The sequence below is a fragment of the Impatiens glandulifera genome, chromosome 7 (genome assembly GCF_907164915.1).
Source record: "Impatiens glandulifera chromosome 7, dImpGla2.1, whole genome shotgun sequence".
Lineage (NCBI taxonomy): Eukaryota > Viridiplantae > Streptophyta > Magnoliopsida > Ericales > Balsaminaceae > Impatiens > Impatiens glandulifera.
The window spans coordinates 48976354-48996999 of NC_061868.1; the positions used below are offsets into that span (position 1 = coordinate 48976354).

The 20646-nt window shown below is 34.3% G+C and overlaps 3 protein-coding genes across 3 annotated transcripts; all 3 read right to left on the minus strand.

The window, feature by feature from the left end:
- Window positions 1-2606: 2606 nt before the first annotated feature.
- Window positions 2607-6008, minus strand: LOC124910474 (probable E3 ubiquitin-protein ligase RHB1A). Its single transcript, XM_047451117.1, has 5 exons — window positions 5817-6008; window positions 4574-4725; window positions 3177-3597; window positions 3005-3114; window positions 2607-2908 (listed from the first exon to the last, which is right to left on the minus strand). Exons 2-5 carry the CDS (start codon window positions 4637-4639, stop codon window positions 2876-2878), a joined length of 630 nt encoding a protein of 209 aa, XP_047307073.1. The 5' UTR covers window positions 4640-4725; window positions 5817-6008; the 3' UTR covers window positions 2607-2875.
- Window positions 6009-7334: 1326 nt separating this feature from the next.
- On the minus strand, window positions 7335-14490 carry LOC124944767 (beta-adaptin-like protein C). Its single transcript, XM_047485105.1, has 15 exons — window positions 14286-14490; window positions 13541-13738; window positions 12321-12434; window positions 11885-12135; window positions 11359-11494; window positions 10632-10811; window positions 10431-10523; window positions 10135-10346; window positions 9955-10018; window positions 9663-9842; window positions 9400-9492; window positions 8658-9043; window positions 8227-8416; window positions 7950-8153; window positions 7335-7866 (listed from the first exon to the last, which is right to left on the minus strand). Exons 1-15 carry the CDS (start codon window positions 14370-14372, stop codon window positions 7567-7569), a joined length of 2688 nt encoding a protein of 895 aa, XP_047341061.1. The 5' UTR covers window positions 14373-14490; the 3' UTR covers window positions 7335-7566.
- A 3910-nt stretch (window positions 14491-18400) lies between these two features.
- LOC124910130 lies at window positions 18401-20009 on the minus strand. Its single transcript, XM_047450746.1, has 3 exons — window positions 19860-20009; window positions 19260-19790; window positions 18401-19072 (listed from the first exon to the last, which is right to left on the minus strand). The coding sequence occupies exons 1-3, from the start codon at window positions 20007-20009 to the stop codon at window positions 18401-18403; spliced, it is 1353 nt and encodes a 450-aa protein (XP_047306702.1).
- Window positions 20010-20646: the final 637 nt, after the last annotated feature.

Here is a 20646-nt window from a genome sequence, read left to right on the forward strand (position 1 = left end):
ATGCATTTAAAAAAAAATATGATATATATATATATATAATATAATTTTAAAAATATTTAAAAAAAAATAAGAATTTTTTTCCCAAATAATATATTTAAAAATTAAAATATTTTTCAAATAGATTTAAAAATAAAATATTTTCCATATAAAAAAACTGTTTTTTTACTATTCAATATAAAACTGTATCATATTGTCTTTTTTTTTTTTTCAAATATTTTTTTTAATATAATTAAAAGAATTTTTTTTTTTAAAAAATAAGATTTTTTTTTAAATATATTATTTGAAAAATATTTTCTTATTTATTTATTTTAAAAAAAGTATATTAGTACTGTTATTTTTTTAAATATATTATTTGAAAAATATTATCTTATTTATTTATTTATTTATTTAAATTTAAAAAATAAAAATATTACTACTGTATCCTCCTTTATTATGAGCTTGTTTTTTACCCTCTTTAAAATAAAAACAAAAATATATTTTTAACTTCAAATATATTATTATTTTTTATTTAGAAAATATTTTCCAAATAAAAATTTCAAATATATATATTATTGATTTTTTATTTAAAAATATTATTTGAAAAATATTATTTGGAAAATATTTTCTTATTTATTTTTTAAATATTTTGTTTGTAAATATATTCAAAAATAAAATATTTGAAAATAAAAATAAAAAAAATATTTTCAAAATAAAAAATAATAATATATATTTTCTAAATAAAAAACAATAATATATTTGAAGTTTTTAATTTAAAAAAAATATATTTTTTAAATATATTATTTTAAAACTTTAATAATTATCGAGAAAAAACATCTAAAATCATAATATTGATCTATAAAAACGTTCAAAAAAACTGATAGTGAATATATCGTGGAATAAACAAAAATAATAACCTTGAACAGAAATAAGAAAAATTATGATAATTTTTTCTTAATAAAATAATAAATTCACTTCAATATTTTCAAGATTATGACTATAGATTAATAATATTTAGTTTTAAAATTTATATTAATATATATAAAATAGGAAAAATGCAAGTATTTAAACATTTCAATAATTAACACTAATTTCAATTACAAAATTTTATTTTCTAAAATTGGTGTTAATGAAATAAATTCATTATGGGTAAGATAATCTTGATTAGATTAATAATATTTAATTTTATTTAAATATGTTTTTTTTATTAAATTCAACCTTAGAATAATTTAAATGGATAATAAATGGTTTCAAATTACGATCTTCATATCCCAAATTTTTAATATTATGTTGAATTTTCTAAAAAAGAAAGATTACAAGCAAATATTAGTTTCAATTTATTTATTTAGTTTGAGTTGTTTCCTAATATATTTTATTTGCGCGTGGTCAAGAACGAATAAAAAATAAAAAACAGGTATAGAGTCGGTGCTACGAATCTACATATTTTATAATTTCGCGGGAATAAAATAATTGTTAAAGAGTTGATCTTGCAAACTGGTTTTTAAATTTCGCAGAAACAAAGTGTAACAAAATTGAATAACCAACTTCTAAAATTAAAAATTTAGTGTAAACAAAGTATAAAGGAATTGAAAAACCAATTTCTAAAATTTAAATTAGAGTAGATAATAAAGATTAGTGATGGAACTTGAAAGACATGCACCCTTTTAACTAGACTAGGTTTCGTTTGGATCTATGGTTAGAAGGGGATGTTGGCAGCTTTTGGTTTGACCTAATATTTGTTGTAATCTGAGGACATTATTTGTAAATGGAAAAAAATCAAGCTTTCAATGCTCTACTAAAATGATTCCATCTGTAATTGGAATTTATTGAAAATTTCGATACACCCTTCTTTTCCTCTTTCAATCTGAAATTTGATGTCGCATCCAATATGTAGAAACAAAACCCACCCTTCTCTCATTCCGTCTCTCTCAATTCAACGATTTTCAAATAACCCTTCAAAACCCACCCTTCTCAATTCCGTCTACTATTATTAATATTAATTCTTATAATAATATATTTTATAATGAAATGCAAACCGTTATTAGAACAAGTATGAACCCAAAATAGTCTATAGTTCTCTAAATTGCCAAATTGTCTCGATTCTTTTGTAGCATTTGGGGAAGTATTTTGAGGCTTTGAAAGATTTTTGAGATCAATCTTTATGTGATAGAATATGGCAACTTGATTAGATTATGGGATGACAATTGGATTGAAAAGCTTAGCTTAACTAACATTTATTTGAACTTGTTATTTGTAAAGAGGCATAGATTGAGAGAAATGTTTAATGTCTCGCTATCTCGTTATATGTAGTTCAATAAGCAAAATCCTTTTAGACTAAACTGTTTAAGAACATTCTATATTTAGATTTTTACATATAATAATACTAGCAAAAAAAATAGGAATCTTAGTAATTATGACATATAAAAAGGGGTCAAACTGACCTGATTTCTCAGCTCAAGATTCAGCCATGAGATTGAACTTTGTAATTGGACATGTTTACACATCATATTTATATAAAAAAAAAGGGTAAAGGGTGCAGTCAATACTTCAATGATGATGATGATGATAGTATTGACCGACCGCATGCATGAATGACAGCAAATTATATACGAGAGATTGAAAGGAAAGAGTGGAAGAAACATACCGCCCTTAAATTTGACAAGCAAAATAACCTCAAACTCTTTCCATCAATTTGACCATAAACCATTGAGACTCCAAAAAGGATGAAGGGATGATGATATACACAGAAAAGAAATAAGACCTAGGACTCTGTTTTCTTTTAATTTTTTTAATTTTTTTTATTACAAATGCTCATGATATAGCCTTCAAAAATTCCTGCACCCACAACTTTTCTTTACCTTTTTTCATGTATGATTCAACAATGAAGTGTACCAGATGCCTAACCGTTGATATTAGGGCTGAATACCATTTCCTGCACCATCATACATCATAATCTCCTTTAGCTGGTTATAAAATAGAAATAACAATTTTGATACTTTTAAAATAGAACATCTAACATGATAGATACCTGGTCACAAACAGGGCAGGTATCGCTTCTTTCCATCCATTCAAGTATGCAAGCCAGGTGAAAATGATGCTCGCATTTTGTGATAATTTTGGGATTTTCAGCATCGTACTCTGCAACAAGATTATTAAGTGTTTAGAAAACAACTACAGTTTGGTTTGATGATAAATTTTACCTTCAAGACATGTAGGGCAACAATCTTCCTCTTCCAGTTTCTCAAAAAGAGGATCAACTGACTTCTTAAGGTCACCGGATTTCTCAAGTTGGACTTCCTTCTCTTCTGATATCAGTCCGGGATCACTTTTCTCTTGGTGTTCGGTGTTCTTTAGGTCCTTCCCGGACGCATCTACAGAATTTCCACCATCAGTTGTCTCTGTAGCTGCATCATCTTTATTTCCACCGCGGTCCTGGTTGTTTGGTGGACTTCGGCTATTATGCATTATGTTTGCTTCATAAGGAAGAGGCGCTGGAGGAGGTCTATAAGTATCGGGACTTGACATGTCCAAGTTTGTGTCAACCAAAACCCCTGTGGAGAATGAAGAGGCGGGACCGAGGTTTGCTGACAAGGGTTCATGTTCCTCTGATGATAATTGATACTGCCAAAATATGAAGATCACATGGACAAAAACATCAAAGGCCTTGTTTGATGTGGGTTATTTGAGATTAATTTCAAATAACTCAATATCCAATCAACAATTTATTACATTTTTCAAATTATCAGCCAAAATATTTTCTATTTAAAATACAAAAACATTATATATTTATACCCCTAATATCTTTTTACTAAACAATTTTCAATAACCTAACATCAAACAAAGTTATTTGGAAATAACCACTTGATCATTCAAATAACCCTACATCAAACAAGACCCAAGATCATGATATTAACTAATCACTTGAGGCTTCATGTTCATTCAACAGAATCAACACTTAAAAATAGACATCTGGTTTGGTACAAGTTACACTTGGTACTCAATTCATAAAGAGTATGGAAGAATACAAATAAATCAGTCATAATCTTGTGTAAATGAAAATTTAACACTTATTTATAAGTACTTGAGTATTAACCAACTCTAAAAGTGATTTAGCAAGCATAAAGTAAATTAGGATGTCACTATATCATTTCACCAAACTATGGTGGAAACATTTTGACATCATCTACAAACCGACCATAATACTATAATATGAAGAAAACATATTATAGCATGAATTGAATTCCCTGCTGCAATCAAATAATTGACAGTTTTCCCCTTTCTTTATGATAATTAAGCAAATAATTGAAAGTTTTATTTTTTTCTTAATAAACATACAATTGAAAGTTTCTGCCATCATCATCATGAAGGGAATACTATGCTGTAGAAACTGAGTAACGTGATATTTACAACATATGTCATTCTAATGTTTACCATGTGTTTTACACGGCAGGCCAGAAAAAATAAAGAAGAAAAAATATTATTATGTGCTTTATTGACAAACCATAAACTTATACCAAAAACACACAAGGTTGTATGATGAAGTAAAAAGGCTCACAAGTGCGAAATTAGCATCTCCAAAAAGTATAAGAACACTAACATGATAAAATGATGGTGTATGGTTAAGTTCAACTCCTCTGGAAGCACAACAGCAGCAACCCCCCATTTATAAGCAAAGACCAGCTAACCACCTGAAGTTACTGGTTTTTGAGTCATTAGATCTCCCTCCTTTTGCACAGAGATTTGGACATTCTATCAAAAAAGAATCAATTGGAATTTCATTAACATGAAACAGTGGTACCACAATAAAAGCAACAAAATACATGCAAATTCTCTAAAAGTGTTTTACAGAATTATGACCCCCCACTAAAGACTTGCATGCTGAGTTTAATAACTTCAATAACAAATAACTAAGGAAAGGCCATTAATGGCCTTTTAAGATGAATGTGGAAAATGCAACTATTTTATCCCTTAGATCTTCAAAGAGTTTACAACCTTTCTTGCAAAAGTTGTATATTAAAATTTTACTTCCCAGCTACAACAATGCAACATTCCAATTGGTTTTGAATAATCAAGTTTATAACTTCCTATGGAAGTAAGCCTTCAACAAATTAAGAAATAGTTACTGTCATAACATATGCAGCTATTCAACAAGTAAAGGTTATTGGAGGTTAAGGGAGAGGATAAACCATTAATCACACAATAATTCCAAGTTCAAGCCCGATCCAAAAAGTAAAGGATACCTCTTATATTGTTAAACAAAATGTCAGAAAAACTATAAAACAATTACTGAAGATTTAAACATTGTAAAATCATTAAATACAGTTCCATCCAATTATAGACATAATCTCCACTGAAAGAGTCTGGTGACTACTCTTCCCATTCCCACACACCATCTCAACATTAAGGAGCAGGCACAACGAATAATAAAATCAATAAAACCACCAAAATTGAGATGGAATCGAAAACTTTGCATCAAATTACATCTCTGCAATTCCATCCAAAGTAACAAGAACACAAATAAACATAAAGATGAATCAACAACAACACTACACATCTGTAAGACAAACAATCTACAATTCAACATACTCTATAACTCCAGATTCTGGATCAGATTAAAGCAGCAATCAATAATCAGTAATCATGTTAACCAGAACTACAAGCAGAAGTAACAAAATTCCATAAGCGTAGAACAAAGAAATCGATCGATAAACCCTAAACAAGTAAAGAGAAGCGTATTTGAAGAGTTTAAGTCCAGAAAAAGCACCATAAACGCAGTGAAAAAGCAGGAAAAGAAAGCAATCAAAGAAAGGTGGATTGAAGATAGAGAATCGGAGTGATACCTGTGTAGAATGAAGGAAGTGAATCAAAGTGAAAATGAAGAGAGCTGCAGTTGTAAGGCTCTTGAGCCTTTTCACCTCTCTTCTCAGCTTTCCAGCGTTAATCGAAGAGAAAAGCCAGAGAGAGATGAGAGAGAGAAGAGAGAGAAGAGAGAGAAATGCTTCCTTGTGGGCGTATAGTGTGAGAACGGACTTTGCGCTGATGAAATAATAATGGAAAATAAATATAAATTTAATTCAGAATAATAATAATAAGTTAGCGTGTGCATATCTATATACCAAAATAATATCTTAATATTTCATTTCTATAAAGTAATGATTTTTTACACTCAAAAATCAAAATGTATATTTATTTATTTATTTATTTTTAATATTAGTGGTTTAAAAACAACCAGAGCTACAAATAAACATAAAATACATAATGCTGTAAATTAAATATATCAAAGATTCACATCTACAGTACAATCCTTCTCAAAATTTTCTATTTGATTTAATTGACCCGAGATTGAGTAAATTTAATATATTTTTTAATATAATTTTGAAGTTTATTTTTATAATAATACAATTTTTTAATATGATATAATAGTATAAAAAATTCTAAATAGAAAAGGAATGTAGACACCTATATCTAAGGTACTTAAAATTGTATTATTTTACAATTGTAAAGAAAGTTATAAATTAAAAATAAAAATCTAATTTTAAATTTACAAGATTGTATGAATTTAAAAACTATTTCAATTTCATTATTTTTATAATTTTACATAAATAAAATGAATTTATATTTATAAATTAAATAATTATTATTGTTTTTAAATAATTTTTTTACAATTCAATCTTAACTAAAAAAAAACAGTTCATTTATGATAATTTAACTAATTAGATTGAAAATGACCTGTCCTAATCTATTGAAAATGCTGAATTTACAATTTTACCCTCGAAGTGTTAAAGTCATTATGACTTTTCTTTTTGTTTACATGTATTATTATTCTAGGAAACATCTTAGAGAAAGGTATTTAATTAATTAATTAATTAGCGCCTGCCCTTCAGGGAAGAATATAACAATGGTTGTCTATCCTAATTAATAAGATGCCTAACATTATTAATTAATTTTCTACCTAGCTATAAAGCAGATTATTCTGCATTTTATCCATTAAGAATAATCAAACAAAAAAACACTCTTAAATATATAATTAGACCTTTTTTTTGAACAGCTTGAAAATAAATTTCTTGATTAATTTAATTTGAGTAGAATCTGTTGTGTTTAAAATGATGGGTATTCTATTTAAATGCGTTATGATTCTTTAGGGACTTGAATGAAAAATTAGAAAGAGTTGATTTTTTTAGTTTGAAGTTGGTGGAGGCGGCAAACTAACTACCTGCCTAAAAATAGACAAACAAACATGACGTGCAGCGTATTGCTAAGGTTGTTGTTGGGAATTGAGTTGAATTTTCAAGTCCACTTACATTAAAATTATATTATAATACATTAATTAGTATGAAACTTTCAACTAATTTATTTTCTTGTAGACATAAAACCCACATCTCAAGACATTAAAAATCTCCTAAAAACGCATGTCCCAAGCAAATCGTTAAATCATTTTATGTGTGTAGGTGAAGAAGGATAGAGTTATATAAGATACATTACAATTACATACACCAAAACCGACAAAATTCAACTCAACCGTATACTTTTAACTACTATTTATAAATGAAAATCCCGAAGATTATCCTAAATATGTAGATATTAGAATAATCAGACCTTGAGGAGAGCTTCAATGGCTTCGAATAAAAGAGGAGCCATTTCTGGACTTGGACTTTTGATTGCACACTTGATTCCAGGGATTCCAATTGCGGCTGTCAGCTCAATCAAGAAAGGTGTCCCTCGAGGGATCTTAGCAGACAGATACAACACGTCCTGATTTGCATTCTTACGTTTTGCAATGAAGAAAACGTTTGCTGCTCCAAACCGATCCACAGTTAGATCCACGCTGTTCATAATCGAGCCTACCAAGTCCTTCGAGACTTCATTGGTATCCGGGAGTGATTTCCATATCTGTCGAGAGACAAAACAATGTAAACTAATTGAGTTCAATTTGCATTAATAAAAGGATTTGTAAAGAAATTAGACTCGTTTACCTCAAGAAAAGAAGAACGCTCCATCCTTCCGTCCTCAGTGAAGAACACCAACGGAGATATTTTATCACTGAAGTACCAGACAGGTTGTTGGTTATTTTTTACAGCAACTTGTAGAACGGTGTTTGGAGGACCTGGAGCTATATTTTGGAATGCGACCATGGGTAGAAGGGTCTTTGACGATGATCCAGGTAACAATTGGGGAATCTGATAGCAGAAACAAAAGTTACAAGTAATTAGATTAAAGGCCATCCAACATCTGGGATTTGATTTATTATACCTGGAGTGGACCTCCAGCAGCAAGACCAAATGTGTTCTTGTTGAATTGAATCATAAATCCATCAAGGATATTCTGTGAATTGTTCTCGAACAGCATGCTATAAAATATTTCTCCATCTCTCCGCACAAGTTGTGCACTTATCTGTAAACCTTGTCCCGTAGATGCAGGTAATAAAACAGGCAATGGGGGTCTGCAAAAGAAATCTCCATATCTCAGTACCTCATCAATTAAAGAGTTTCTTTGATGTATTTTTATTTTTTTTGCAAAAAACTCCTCTGATGAGAAAATGGATTCTTTGTGTTTTAAGGATATTTTATTATTTAGTTGATGATTTCATCAAACAAGGCTTAACAAGAAGGCAATATCTAAAATTTTGTTTATTAACTTTATAGGCACAATTTGAACAAACGTGAAACAGAATGTATGCATACCCGGAAGGTTCAGTGGGCTGATCAACAGAAACAATAGCATTAGCATTGTTGCTATTATTGTCCAGTCCTATCAAATCACCAAGTAAGTCTGGCACTGGAGCAGGTGCGGGTGATTTTGTTGAACCATATTGGGCATTGCTTGATGCGCCACTATCAACACCATGAGAAGGTGACTCGGAGTACCCTGTTTCAGTACCTTCTACAGAATCATCATCCTCAGTATTCTGGACAGTCTTCACACGAGTTACAAATGCTTCTGGTGTTTTGTGAAATACTGAAGAAAGAGTGCCAATATTTGAAAGCAATTCATCAAGAAGAGAAGAATCAAGTTGGTTTGAGTCATCAGAGATCACAGGCTTCTCAGTCAGCACAACATCCTTGGCAGCCTGACAGGAGAAAATTGACATTAACGGATTACTGTTTATGGATCTAAAGTTCTAATATGCCCATTTGCTCAATTCTACCCAAAACCATTTAAGTTCACAAACAAGTGGTCATCTGCAAGATGTATAGGCCTTGTTTGGGGAAAATCCACCTATCCCAAAAATCATATTATTAAATGGATTTTATTAACCCTGAATTTAATTTATTATAAAATTAATAGAACAACAACACTAGTTTAATTTTAATATTATAAATAAATTTCAATCTCAAAACCATGCTCTCTACCATTTTCTTGGTGTTTGTGTCTGAAGGGTCTGGGAAAAAGGAAAGGTTACATATTGTGCCAAAAAGTACACACCTCCGGGTCAGTTGAAAGTAGGCGCCAATATATATAAGCACGGTCCCGCAAATCTGGATTGTCAGTCTCTACTGTGGCATTGTTCAACACAGCCTACAAAGTAAACAAAGTGAACACCTTTATGTTGTCTCTTTCTGCCAACAGTTTGCAGTATATGAAAATTTTCAGTAATATCACCAAGACAATAAAATATCGGAGAAGCATTATATGAGTAAGAGTTCTCATTGCCAGTACAAAAGGAACACGCGGTCCAAAACATGTACCTGAATCATCTGCTGTGGGCCTTCAGTTGGCTTCTTGAGAAAAAGCTTGACTGTTGCGGTCAGCAACTGCAGTTGTACTTGTGCAGGCTCTTCAGGGAAACTCTCTAAAAAGCTCTCAAGAAGCTCATCAGCATTGTCAATTCTTTCTGCATATTCACCAATTATCCAAATCATTGAAGCCTGGCAATCAAAGTAACTATAGTTAACAACCACTCATATGTTATAAAATAAAAGTCAAAAATACCAAAAGGAGAATACAGTTTCTTTACAATTCTTGCTTTTCTCAAACTACCTTAGCCTCAGGCTCATCTAGAGTATCTAGGCTCTCACACAACGTAGCAATGATAGATTCATAGCTGCCAAAGAGGGAGGAACGAGGTCATGCAAGAAAATAAAATGAAATACGTGCAATCACTTATTAAAGAAACTAACAAGAATCGAATGCATAAATATAAAACTGAACGATGCTTACGTGTTAGGATATCTTCTAAAAATGTCTTTGATGACTATAATAGCTTCTTGAACGACATAGTTTACTTTTATCTTGATCAGCTCAAGCAAAACACTAATGCAACGCTCAGCTGCTCTCTCTAACTTGATGGCACAACGTCCAATAGCTCGCACAGCTTTCCTTACAAAGTCTACATCTACTTCTGTAGCATACTCTTTAAACTCTAAGAGGACCTGCATAGATACAGCCATGGATAAGGAAAATCACAATGCCATCCAATATTTATGGTCAAGGATAAGAAAATCAAGTTCTACTACCTGATCAATATTGCGATCAGAAGCCAGCTTAATCATGATCTCTAACTTTTCCAACTTCACATAAATTGGATCGTTGTACTTGCAAAAGAATACCTATAGTAAATAAAAAAATAGGCAAGCCACCCCTATTTATTAAATTATTAATAATGGGAAGCAAGAAGAAAGGAAACAAAAGAAAGGATCAATACAAAATCAAGGCACCTTGATCTCATGTGCGAGAATTGTTGGCCGTCTTTGCACAATGAGGTTGATGTTTCGCAGTGCAACATACTGAATCTCAGATTCTGCAGATAGTAGAGTCACAAGGGGAGGAGCCATTTTCTTGCAGAGATTCCGGACCACATCAGTGCTGGTAATAAGTTCCATTTGTATGAGAATCATCTGCAAAGGCAACAAATCCCTAATGAGATCACGAACAATCTTGTTTAATTACAAAATGTATCAATAAGGGCATAAAATAGAGCAAGCTGTAAGGGAAGGTTAATTCACATCAAGTTACATATCACTAAACTTGCTATGTTTAGTGACTCCATTTAGAACTTAATCTGAATATACTTGCCACTTTCTTGATACATAGATTTGATAACATTACTGAATCAATTACTTCATTAAATATGAATCATAACTAAAATAAAATTGAAATTTATGCTTTTTAATGTTTCATGTTTACTCATTTAACATATTTAGCACTAGAGTTCTGGTGTACAATTGTCTGTACATAATTTTCAATTCAAATCAAGTTTTTGGATTTAAAAAACAGATAGGGTGTTTAAAAAGTAGCTAGGGATAAGAGACATATGGCTAAAGAGAGAGCCAAAAAGGGATCTTTTGTGCATAACTCTGCATAATCTCGAATGTTATCAGCTCTCTGTGAAATATTCAGTTGGCCGAGGGCTTCCAAACACACCTTTCAAGACATAGGTCCTACCTTAACAGCTGACAGCACAACTGCACAATTAGCATGCTGCAGACGAGGTGTAACACGCTCCACAATATTTTCTGCTTCACGGGCATCCACTGCCTTGTACTTGGAAAGCGCATCTAGTATGAACACTTGTCCCCACCTGAGATTTTTTAATCAAAATAAAGGAAATAAATAAGTAAAAACATGCTTTAATTTCAAAGAACCTTGAAAATAAATGACCAATACTGCAAATATCTAATAATGGCATCCATCTCTGGTTTAATAAGTAAGTCTACTATTTCCAGTTAACAAGCTTGTAATTGAACCACAATAAATCAGTAAAAAGTGTTTTGAAAGCTTGATATTGAACAACAATTTTAGTGTCAAATGCTAAAACTAGTGATAATATGGCGTGACACATATGCAGATTTTGGAAACGCAGGAAATGTGATTCAGTACATTTCTTTATGATAGAAGCAATGGAACTCAAGTCAAGAAGAACCAACAGGAAAATCAACCCCTTAGTAAAGTCCATTAGCAAGAAACTCACTCAGTACATTCATTCATAGCAGTAAGCAGCTTTGCCAGTGTGTGGCTAGTGATCTCAAAAATGGGTTTTATGCTACTTTCTTGGATCTCTGCGAGTGCAGCCACAGCATTTGCCACAACCATGGGATTGTTGTCGGAAATCAAATCTTTGAGACCGTCCAGAAACCCCCTATCTTCAACAAGCTCAGCGTTTATGTCATAGAGTTTAGCAACACAAACAGCAGCTGTCTTGCGAACATAAGGATCGTCATCCTGATGAAGGGTTGAACAGTAAAAAAGTTTAAAACAAAATCTTCATGCAGATTTATTAATTTCCCACAAAGAATAGGTTAAAAGAAGTGCTACAAAATATTACTGCAAACTAAAATTATTTGTAAAGACGTGACAAAAGTCCTTGAATGCTAAACAATGATTCAACAGGCACCATTGAATTTAACCTTAAGGCATCTCTGGAGAGGATCACACAAATACTCTGTGATCTTATCCACACGAATGCATCCCATGGTGCGCACAGCCAATGCACGGATTAAAGGATTTGGATCCTGTGAGTCCTGTAAAAGATCATTCAAAAGTTTATACAGCATAACAGACTATTAGTGAAAAAAATAACCCATATTGCATTTAGACTAACTGCCAAGGTAGAACCAGAAAGATAATATGGTTTTACAGCTTCAATCGAATTGTAACACACTTGATACTCTCATCTAGGGTCTACAGTTTAAGAGTTTCAATGGAATAAGATATAGTAGAGATAAAGAGATTTAGTAAATGTAGGGGATACAGATCATGCTTAAACAACAAGAAAGCAAAAAAGAAATCCCTCACAAGATAGTTTTCAATTTTGTATTCATTACCATAAAAATCCCTAAGAAGTTCTGGAAAGCATGTTCAAATAATGAAAGTATGACTTCTGATTTTCAAATAAAAACCTGGAAAACATTTGAGTTTTTCTCAAACAGGACAACAAATAAATAGATGATTTAAAGACATTAACAAATCTATTCTGGAAACAAAATGAAATCATAGGACTGGGATGTCCAAAAATGTTTTAAGCTCTTTCATCTGATATATAAATTGACACATTTTTTATACTTGTCCAGTTTTTATGTTGTTTCAGAAACCTTTTGGCTGGGAATACTCCACACAACTTCCACCTTGTTGGCTAAAGAAGTTGATTGGCCTTCTCCATGCTTCATACGCTATAACATGGAGCAGAAACGGGTTTCTCAAAAAAAAACGGTAATCCATTATTGACTTAGAAGACACTCTCAGGTTTCTCAGGAAAGGGTCACCCCTTGTTAACTTTAAAGACACTCTCAGGGGTTCCTCCTTAATACAATAAAATCAGTTTGGCATCAGAAATTACCTTTCTTCAAAGAGGTGAAGGTTGATAAATAAACAAAATAAAAAACGTGAAAATGGCACTGATTTTGTTCCAAGTAGTAAGTCATTATGCTATTATGACGCATCAAAACAAATCTGTATGTATATGGTCCAAATGAAGTACCACAGTTAAACATTTATCATTAAGATGAGACTTCAGGTTGACATTTGATTCAAGAGAACATGTACAATGGTTGAAACTCTAGAGCACACAGACTATAGGAGCAGAGCTAATGAAACAATTGTTGCAAAAGCAGCAATTATTAAATCTTACCTTGACAAAAGTGTTTACAGCAAGTATCGCAAGATCAGGTTGGCTTTTTGCATAGTTTATGAGATACAAATATACAAGCTTCTTAAGCTCCAGATTTTCAGTTTGCATGCAGTTCACAACATCCGTGAAAAGTGAAGAAACATCCTTGCCAACAGTCATGGCAGCAATAACCTTTTTAACAGCATCTTTTCTCTTATCCTGAAGTCAAAGTAAAAACAAAACAAACACAAAACTTTAGTCTAAACAGATAGATAACTGGAATTAACATCGTTAAAATGCCATGTTAAATCAGTAGTGGTTCCTTAGTACAAGAATGTAGACATTGAGAACAAAAGACTATAAATAGGTACATATTGATGTACTTTGGTTTGCATAGATGAGTATTAGTACCAATTGATGATGAAATTTGGCTTAACAGCATGAATACTACCTTATTTGATGATCAAACGATGCTAATCAACTATTGTAGATACTTGATAGATCTAGGTTTCAGACTCTGAAGAAGTTGAGATGAATCATGAATATCATATACAGGACTGAACTCAGAGACATTGAGCTAAATTATTTGTGCATATCCGCTCTAGATATCTATAATCAAGTTCATTATCAATAATTAAGGAATTCCATATATATACGTTATCAACAATCAGAATCTGAACTGATTCCATAGTGTATGTTTTCTAGAAGACAAAGAACCGTGTTTATGAGCATCTAAAATGAAGTAGAAAGATAGAGGAAGAGGAACCTTGTACTGTGAATTGAGTTCTTCTTTGAGCTCGGGGATCTCGCCCTTCTTAGTTGTAGAGAAGTACTTGGAATCGTGGCCGCTCATATCTGCAGATTTTTGGTCTCTCGCTCTAGGACCGATCAGGCGACGGGACAATCGGAGAAGATGAAAAGTGAAAGACGCCGGCGAGAACTTCCTGTAGTCAATGGAGACTGACTGGTGACGGCTCACTCCGAACCGGTCCGGTTGAGTTGTAATTTGTAATAAGTATTTAATTCTTTTCTAAAAATTGTATATAATCTATTTTAAAACACTAAGCAGATAATCCAAACTGGCTTTAACTTTAGGGTCATATTTAGCACTTTTATACTTTTCATGGAGTAGAATCTAGTTAATACATAACGGGAAATTTGACGAAATGACCTTGCAAACCGGGTTATTTGACCTGGTGGAATTTTGATAATTTAATTGCGCTCGTGGTGATTTTATTTTTTTTGGACGATTTTGCCCTCGTCGCGAAACGCTAAGTCACTTAGCGTTTCGCGAAGTGACGATATGTGAAATGTCCAGATTGCCCTTACTATTTAATATAACCTCCGTACTTTTTTTTCATTTCTTTTCTTCTCCTTCTCTCTCTTCCCGCTCTTCTCCTCCTTCTCTCTAAACTCCGGCGGCGGCGACGAACTCGGCGGAGATCTCGGCGGCGAAGTTCATTCGAAATCCACTATGAGCTCGACGACGTGCACGAGCACTGTTCCAATAGGTACGTCTATTTGAAGCATGTTTTATTGATGTTCGGTTTCTGAGATTGGTTAGGGTTTACCTCCTGTTTCGCTCAGTGCCTGGCGATTCGCGAAGGACTTCCCGTTTCGCTAAGTGCCTTACGATTCGCGAAGCCCTTCCCGTTTCGCTAAGTGCCTTTCGATTCGCGAAGCCCTTCCCGTTTCGCTAAGTGCCTTTCGATTCGCGAAGTATTAATTATACGTCTCTAAATCAAATCATGTTTTTATATTGCAGCTGAAGTTTTCGTTTTCTATAATGGAGAGTGGAAACTTGATGCTGATGGAATACTGTATTTTGATGCATCTTCAATCAAAACATTTGATCTACCCCAAAGTACTCGTTATGCTGAATTACTTGATATACTCTACGATAGACTTAATCTCCAGTTATCAGCATACGATTTAGTGCTCCAAGTGAAGTATGATATTCCGAATATCAGAAATCCAAAACCTGTTTTTATTGATAATGATGGGGATTTGAACACATATCTATCACGCTTGATTTTGGGTCGAACAGTGTCACCATTGTGTGTATCTGTAGTGGAGAAGTCAGCGTTTACTAAAGAAAAGATACAACTACTTACATACCCAACTCAAGAAAGTATACTACCACCACAACTTACTCAGAAATTTGTTCCACCTGTTGTACCCTTGGAATTCTTTGTTGAAAGTCAAAATGAAGCCGGAGAAACCTCTTTGCCTCACATCCCACTTACTCAGGACTTGCATGTTAATAGTGGTGAGAAAGCATCAATACCTATACAACCAAGTGCAAGAAGATCATCATTGGGTACACCAACTAGTGCAAGAAAGGCATCAAATGGTACACCAACAAGTGCAAGAAGATCATCAATGGGTACACCATCTAGTGCAAGACGATCTTCAATGGGTACACCATCGACAGACCCGACAAACACATCACCGCCAGACCCCACATTTGCGATGGCATTAACTAGTGAAACCGTATTGGAAGTCGGTTCGTTGTTTGAAAATAAAAAAGAACTTCAACTTGCTCTATATAAATATGCGATGGCCAATCATTTTGAATTCAAAGTGGAGAAGTCAAGGAAAAATCTTTGGGAACTCAAATGTTTGGATGAGACATGCAAGTGGAGCTTGCGGGCTGTGAAAAGTAAGTTTTCTGAGATGTTTGAGATCCGGACATTTGAGCATCAACACTCATGCTCAACTTTGTCGAGGCCCAAGAAAAAAATGCAAACACCAGCATGGGTTATTGGGCAGTGCGTGAAGAGCAAGTACATGGACCATCATCATAACCACTTGCCTAAGAAAATAATTGAAGACATGCAGACAACTTATGAGATATTTTTGACTTATAATAAGGCATGGAGGGCAAGGGAAAATGCTTTAATAGCGGTGCGAGGAACGGTAGAGGATTCTTATGGAATACTGCCATCATACCTTTACATGTTGGAGAAGTGTAATCCTGGTACCATAACCGACATACAGACAGACGAGCTCGGTCACTTCAAGTATATGTTCATGTCCCTAGGCCTCTCAATTAGGGGTTTCAAATCCTTTTGCCGTCCTGTATTATGTGTTGATGCTAGTTTTCTTAAGCACAAGGTGGGTGGTCAATTATTGGTGGCTATTGCATTGGATGCGAATGAGCAACTATATCCTGTCGCATTCGGCGTTGTTGATTCAGAGAATAATAACTCCTGGACTTATTTCATGCAAAAACTGAGAGACGCAATTGGATTAGTTGATGATCTCGTCTTCGTATCCGACAGACACCCAAGCATCGCTAATGCCTTGTGCGCTGTTTTCCCAGAAGCAGACCACGGCGCGTGCACATATCACATAAAGATGAATATTGTGGCCAAATTTAAAAGTGATAAGTGTCATGCGGAGTTTGATTCGGCTTCAAGGGCATACACTGTCCACGAATTTAATCGGTGGTTTGAGAAAATCAAGGTTAAAGATCACAGGATTGCTGCCTATTTGGAAGAAATTGGGTTCCCAAGATGGAGTAGAGCATTTTTTCCCGGTAAGCGATACAATCAACTGACAAGCAATTATGCTGAGAGTTTCAATAGTCAGAGCAGGGAAGCCAGAAAGTATCCCATTTCAGAAATGGCTGAGTATTTAAGATTCACAATACAACAATGGTTTAACGATAGAAGAGAAAGAGCGTCTAATCACGAAGAAGTTTTATCTCCAAATTATGAGAAGGTGTTACGTGAGGGATTCGAGAAGGCCAGATTCTATACAGTCCAATCGCTTAACCGATTCGAGTTTTATGTGCATGACAATCAGTCCCATTTCAAAGTCAATTTGAAAGACATGAACTGCACTTGTAGAGTATTCGAAGTTTCGGGTCTTCCTTGTACGCATGCAATGGCTGCTGCCCGTAGTCGGAATTTGGTTTCTTATGACTTCTGTTCAAGGTATTAATATCTAGCTCACGTGTTCATTCTGTTTAACCAATTAATAATTCGTTATATTTTCCCTACACACAGGTATTACACAACTGAGTGTTGGATAAATTCATATGCCGAGACATGTTATCCTCCCGGTGATGAAGAAAATTGGGATGTTCCCGAAAATATCAAGCAACGTTCATGTCTTAAACCAAATGTGAAGGTTAAGAAAGGCAGGCCACAAACAAAGCGTAGGTCATCCCAGGGTGAGGTCCGTAAGATCCCGAGACGATGCAGCTCATGTGATGGGCTTGGACATAATAGGGCAACATGCAAAGCAGTGATGCCTGCACCATCTACTGCACGAGCTTCATCATCTAAGCAGCATGACTCATCATCTAAGCAGCATGACTCATCATCTCAACAATATGAACCTTTAGCTTGATAGATACTATGTTGTAATATATGTTGTTAATTGAACTATGGTACTGGTATGTTGTTAATTGAGGTTTAATGCTTGTTTAAAATATTGTCAATTGGCATTATATAATCCTTGTTCTACTTAATCCCATCGTTATAAATCTTTGAATTCAACCTTAACAAATTACAAAATTGTTCAATCTTGATTTCAAATATATCCATCCACCGACCAAACCAATCTCAATTGAGAAATGAATTAAGGTTGCTAAAGAAACAGATGGAACATATAATCAATCTGATGGGAGGGCACTTAGCGAAACGTAGAGTACTTTGCGAAACGGGAGGGACTTGGCGAAACGGGATGGACTTAACGAAACGGGAGGGACTTAGCGAAACGAAGAGTACTTTGCGAAACGAAGAGTACTTTGCGAATTTACAATACATCAATTTACACAAAATAATTTACAATACATAATCCAACTTCCAACATATTCATCAAGGTTTACAATACATCAAAATAAGTTATCCAATTTACAAATAATAATGTTTAAGGTTCCATAATCTGATGGAATAACCGGACCGCCATCTTCTGCCTAAAAAATCCCATATTTTCTGAGGTCACATTATGCACGGGTTGATTAGCGGTCAAGTGTTCCATGTACATTAGCGTGAAGACCCCACAGTCCCCGCTCTCTGTTGCCCGCGGGACTTCTCCAACCTTAGCAGCAGCGGTTTTCACTTTGGGGTGTGGAAACCGTTTGTATGTCATTGGTTGGAGGGGGCCTTCGAAGTTGAAATTAGGATACCTTACCCTCTCACCGGGAGTGATTGTTTTGGCAAATATAAATGGAATCATGTCGCAGAAGGGTTTCAAATAAGGATCCAGATTCTTATAAAGATAGGCGTCACAGTCGTACACGTCAATGCGGTACTTTTGAAGACGTGCTACACATAAAATCCAGTGTTTCTGGTTAATGTTCACTGGCATGTAGACGTCGTCAATTGTTGACCACTCTGGCATATATCTATGTGGTGCGCCCATATAATAGTCTTTGAATTCGTCGACTGGAAATTTGGCAGGATCCTTAATAAAATCCCTGTGCAGTCGCCTGATTCTATCCGACAATACGCAATCCCCAATTGCCGCATGTGTATTTTTATATGTCTTGGGATAGCAGGAAATCCTTTTCCGCAGAAGATGGCAGAATGCATCGATTTCCTGCACAATGGGAGCATACAACATACATTGAGTACATATCAAACAACATACTTTGCGAAACGAAGAGTACTTTGCGAAACGAAGAGTACTTTGCGAAACGAAGAGTACTTTGCGAAACGAAGAGTACTTTGCGAAACGAAGAGTACTTTGCGAAACGAAGATTAATGAATTGATTTGAACGACTTACCTCGTCTTCAATCCATGTAAGCCTTGTTACAACTCTAACCAACACTTCCTTCTTTGCTTGAACCGTATGTAAATCCGTTGTCGAATTATCGGTTTTTGGATCATCCAACCACGCCTTTACTTTATGAAGTAGCTCATCATCAAATTTTTGAAGGTGATTCACTTTCATAGGATCCTTTGTCTTGGGCATTTTTGACAAGGAATGGTTGGTGTACGAGTCATCTTTTTTCGGCTTCCTCACTCTCCTCCCATAATTTCCTTTAGGAGGAGTATTGTATAACTGGAAATCGTCATTGTCATCATTGTCATCATTTGCCTTCACATCCCCCACAGTCTTCTCATCCTTCACCTTCACTTTCAAATCCTTCAGTTTCAGATCAACCTCCACATCATCCACCCTAGCCACACCATCCAGCTTCTCACCGTCCTCCAATTTAGCCTCAACCTCTATCTTTACGTCCTCCACCTTCGCATCCTCCACCTTCTCATCATCATCTACCTTCTCATCGTTGTCTTTTCTTTCATCCTCCACCTTCTCTTCATCATCGACCTTCTCATCGTTCTCCACCTTATCCTCATCCATCTTTTCATCATCATCCACCTTCTCATCGGTCTCCACCTTCTGTGCGTCCTCCACCTTCTCAACGTCCTCTTTTTTTTCATCCTCCACCTTCTCATTGTCCTCCATTACATCGTCTTTCCCATCAGTCTCATCATTCACCTTCTCATCATCCCCCACAGTCTCCTGCATCGCTATCATCTCCTACAAAATAGACAAAATTCACACTTAGCGAATCGACAATAAATAATTTGCGAAACGTAAACTACTTTGCGAAACGAAAAATACTAACTTAGCGAAACGGAAACTACTTTGCGAAACGAAAAATACTAACTTAGCGAAACGGAAACTACTTTGCGAAACGAAAAATACTAACTTAGCGAAACGGAAACTACTTTGCGAATCGAAAAATACTAACTTAGCGAAACGGAAACTACTTTGCGAAACGAAAAGTTCGCAGAATACCTCTTTCTTCTCCTCCTCCTGTTCAACCTTGCTCTTCTCAACTTCGACATCCTTCTTAGAATCCTTAACCTGCAAAATATGTACTGGTTAGATCAGATATGTACTTAGCGAAATGAAATGTAAAATATCTCCATACCTCAGTATTCTTTTCCTCTTCGACCTTCACAGCCTTCTTAGAATCCTTCTTCTTACTCTTCTTCTTCTTTATATTATCCTCCATATCATCTAATCTGGTTAATAATATGGACATCCTTTTGTTGGATTTTTCTAACAACTGTGTGGACATATTAAAAACCATCTTCTTGAACGACTCAACGTGAGTTTGTTGAGTTTCTTGGATTGTGATTTTTAGCTCTTTGATGAG

Bases quoted from the DNA above. Each gene is read 5' to 3' on its own strand.
- LOC124944767 (XM_047485105.1), bottom strand. From the start codon at position 14,372: ATGAGCGGCCACGATTCCAAGTACTTCTCTACAACTAAGAAGGGCGAG. The intron at 10,812-11,358 runs GTAGGACCTATG...TTGCCTTTGCAG, and splicing joins TTGTGCTGTCAGCTGTTAAG to ATGATTCTCATACAAATGGA. The intron at 8,154-8,226 runs GTATAATAAATC...TTCTGCTATCAG, and splicing joins CTGCTGGAGGTCCACTCCAG to ATTCCCCAATTGTTACCTGG.
- LOC124910130 (XM_047450746.1), bottom strand. From the start codon at position 20,009: ATGCAGGAGACTGTGGGGGATGATGAGAAGGTGAATGATGAGACTGAT. The intron at 19,791-19,859 runs GTGGATGATGAT...GATGAAGAGAAG, and splicing joins AGGTGGAGACCGATGAGAAG to GTGGAGGATGAAAGAAAAGA. The intron at 19,073-19,259 runs GTAAGTCGTTCA...CCCATTGTGCAG, and splicing joins TTACATGGATTGAAGACGAG to GAAATCGATGCATTCTGCCA.
- LOC124910474 (XM_047451117.1), bottom strand. From the start codon at position 4,639: ATGGGGGGTTGCTGCTGTTGTGCTTCCAGAGGAGTTGAACTTAACCAT. The intron at 3,115-3,176 runs GTAAAATTTATC...ATCTTGTTGCAG, and splicing joins TTGCCCTACATGTCTTGAAG to AGTACGATGCTGAAAATCCC. The intron at 2,909-3,004 runs GTATCTATCATG...ATGATGGTGCAG, and splicing joins CCTGCCCTGTTTGTGACCAG to GAAATGGTATTCAGCCCTAA.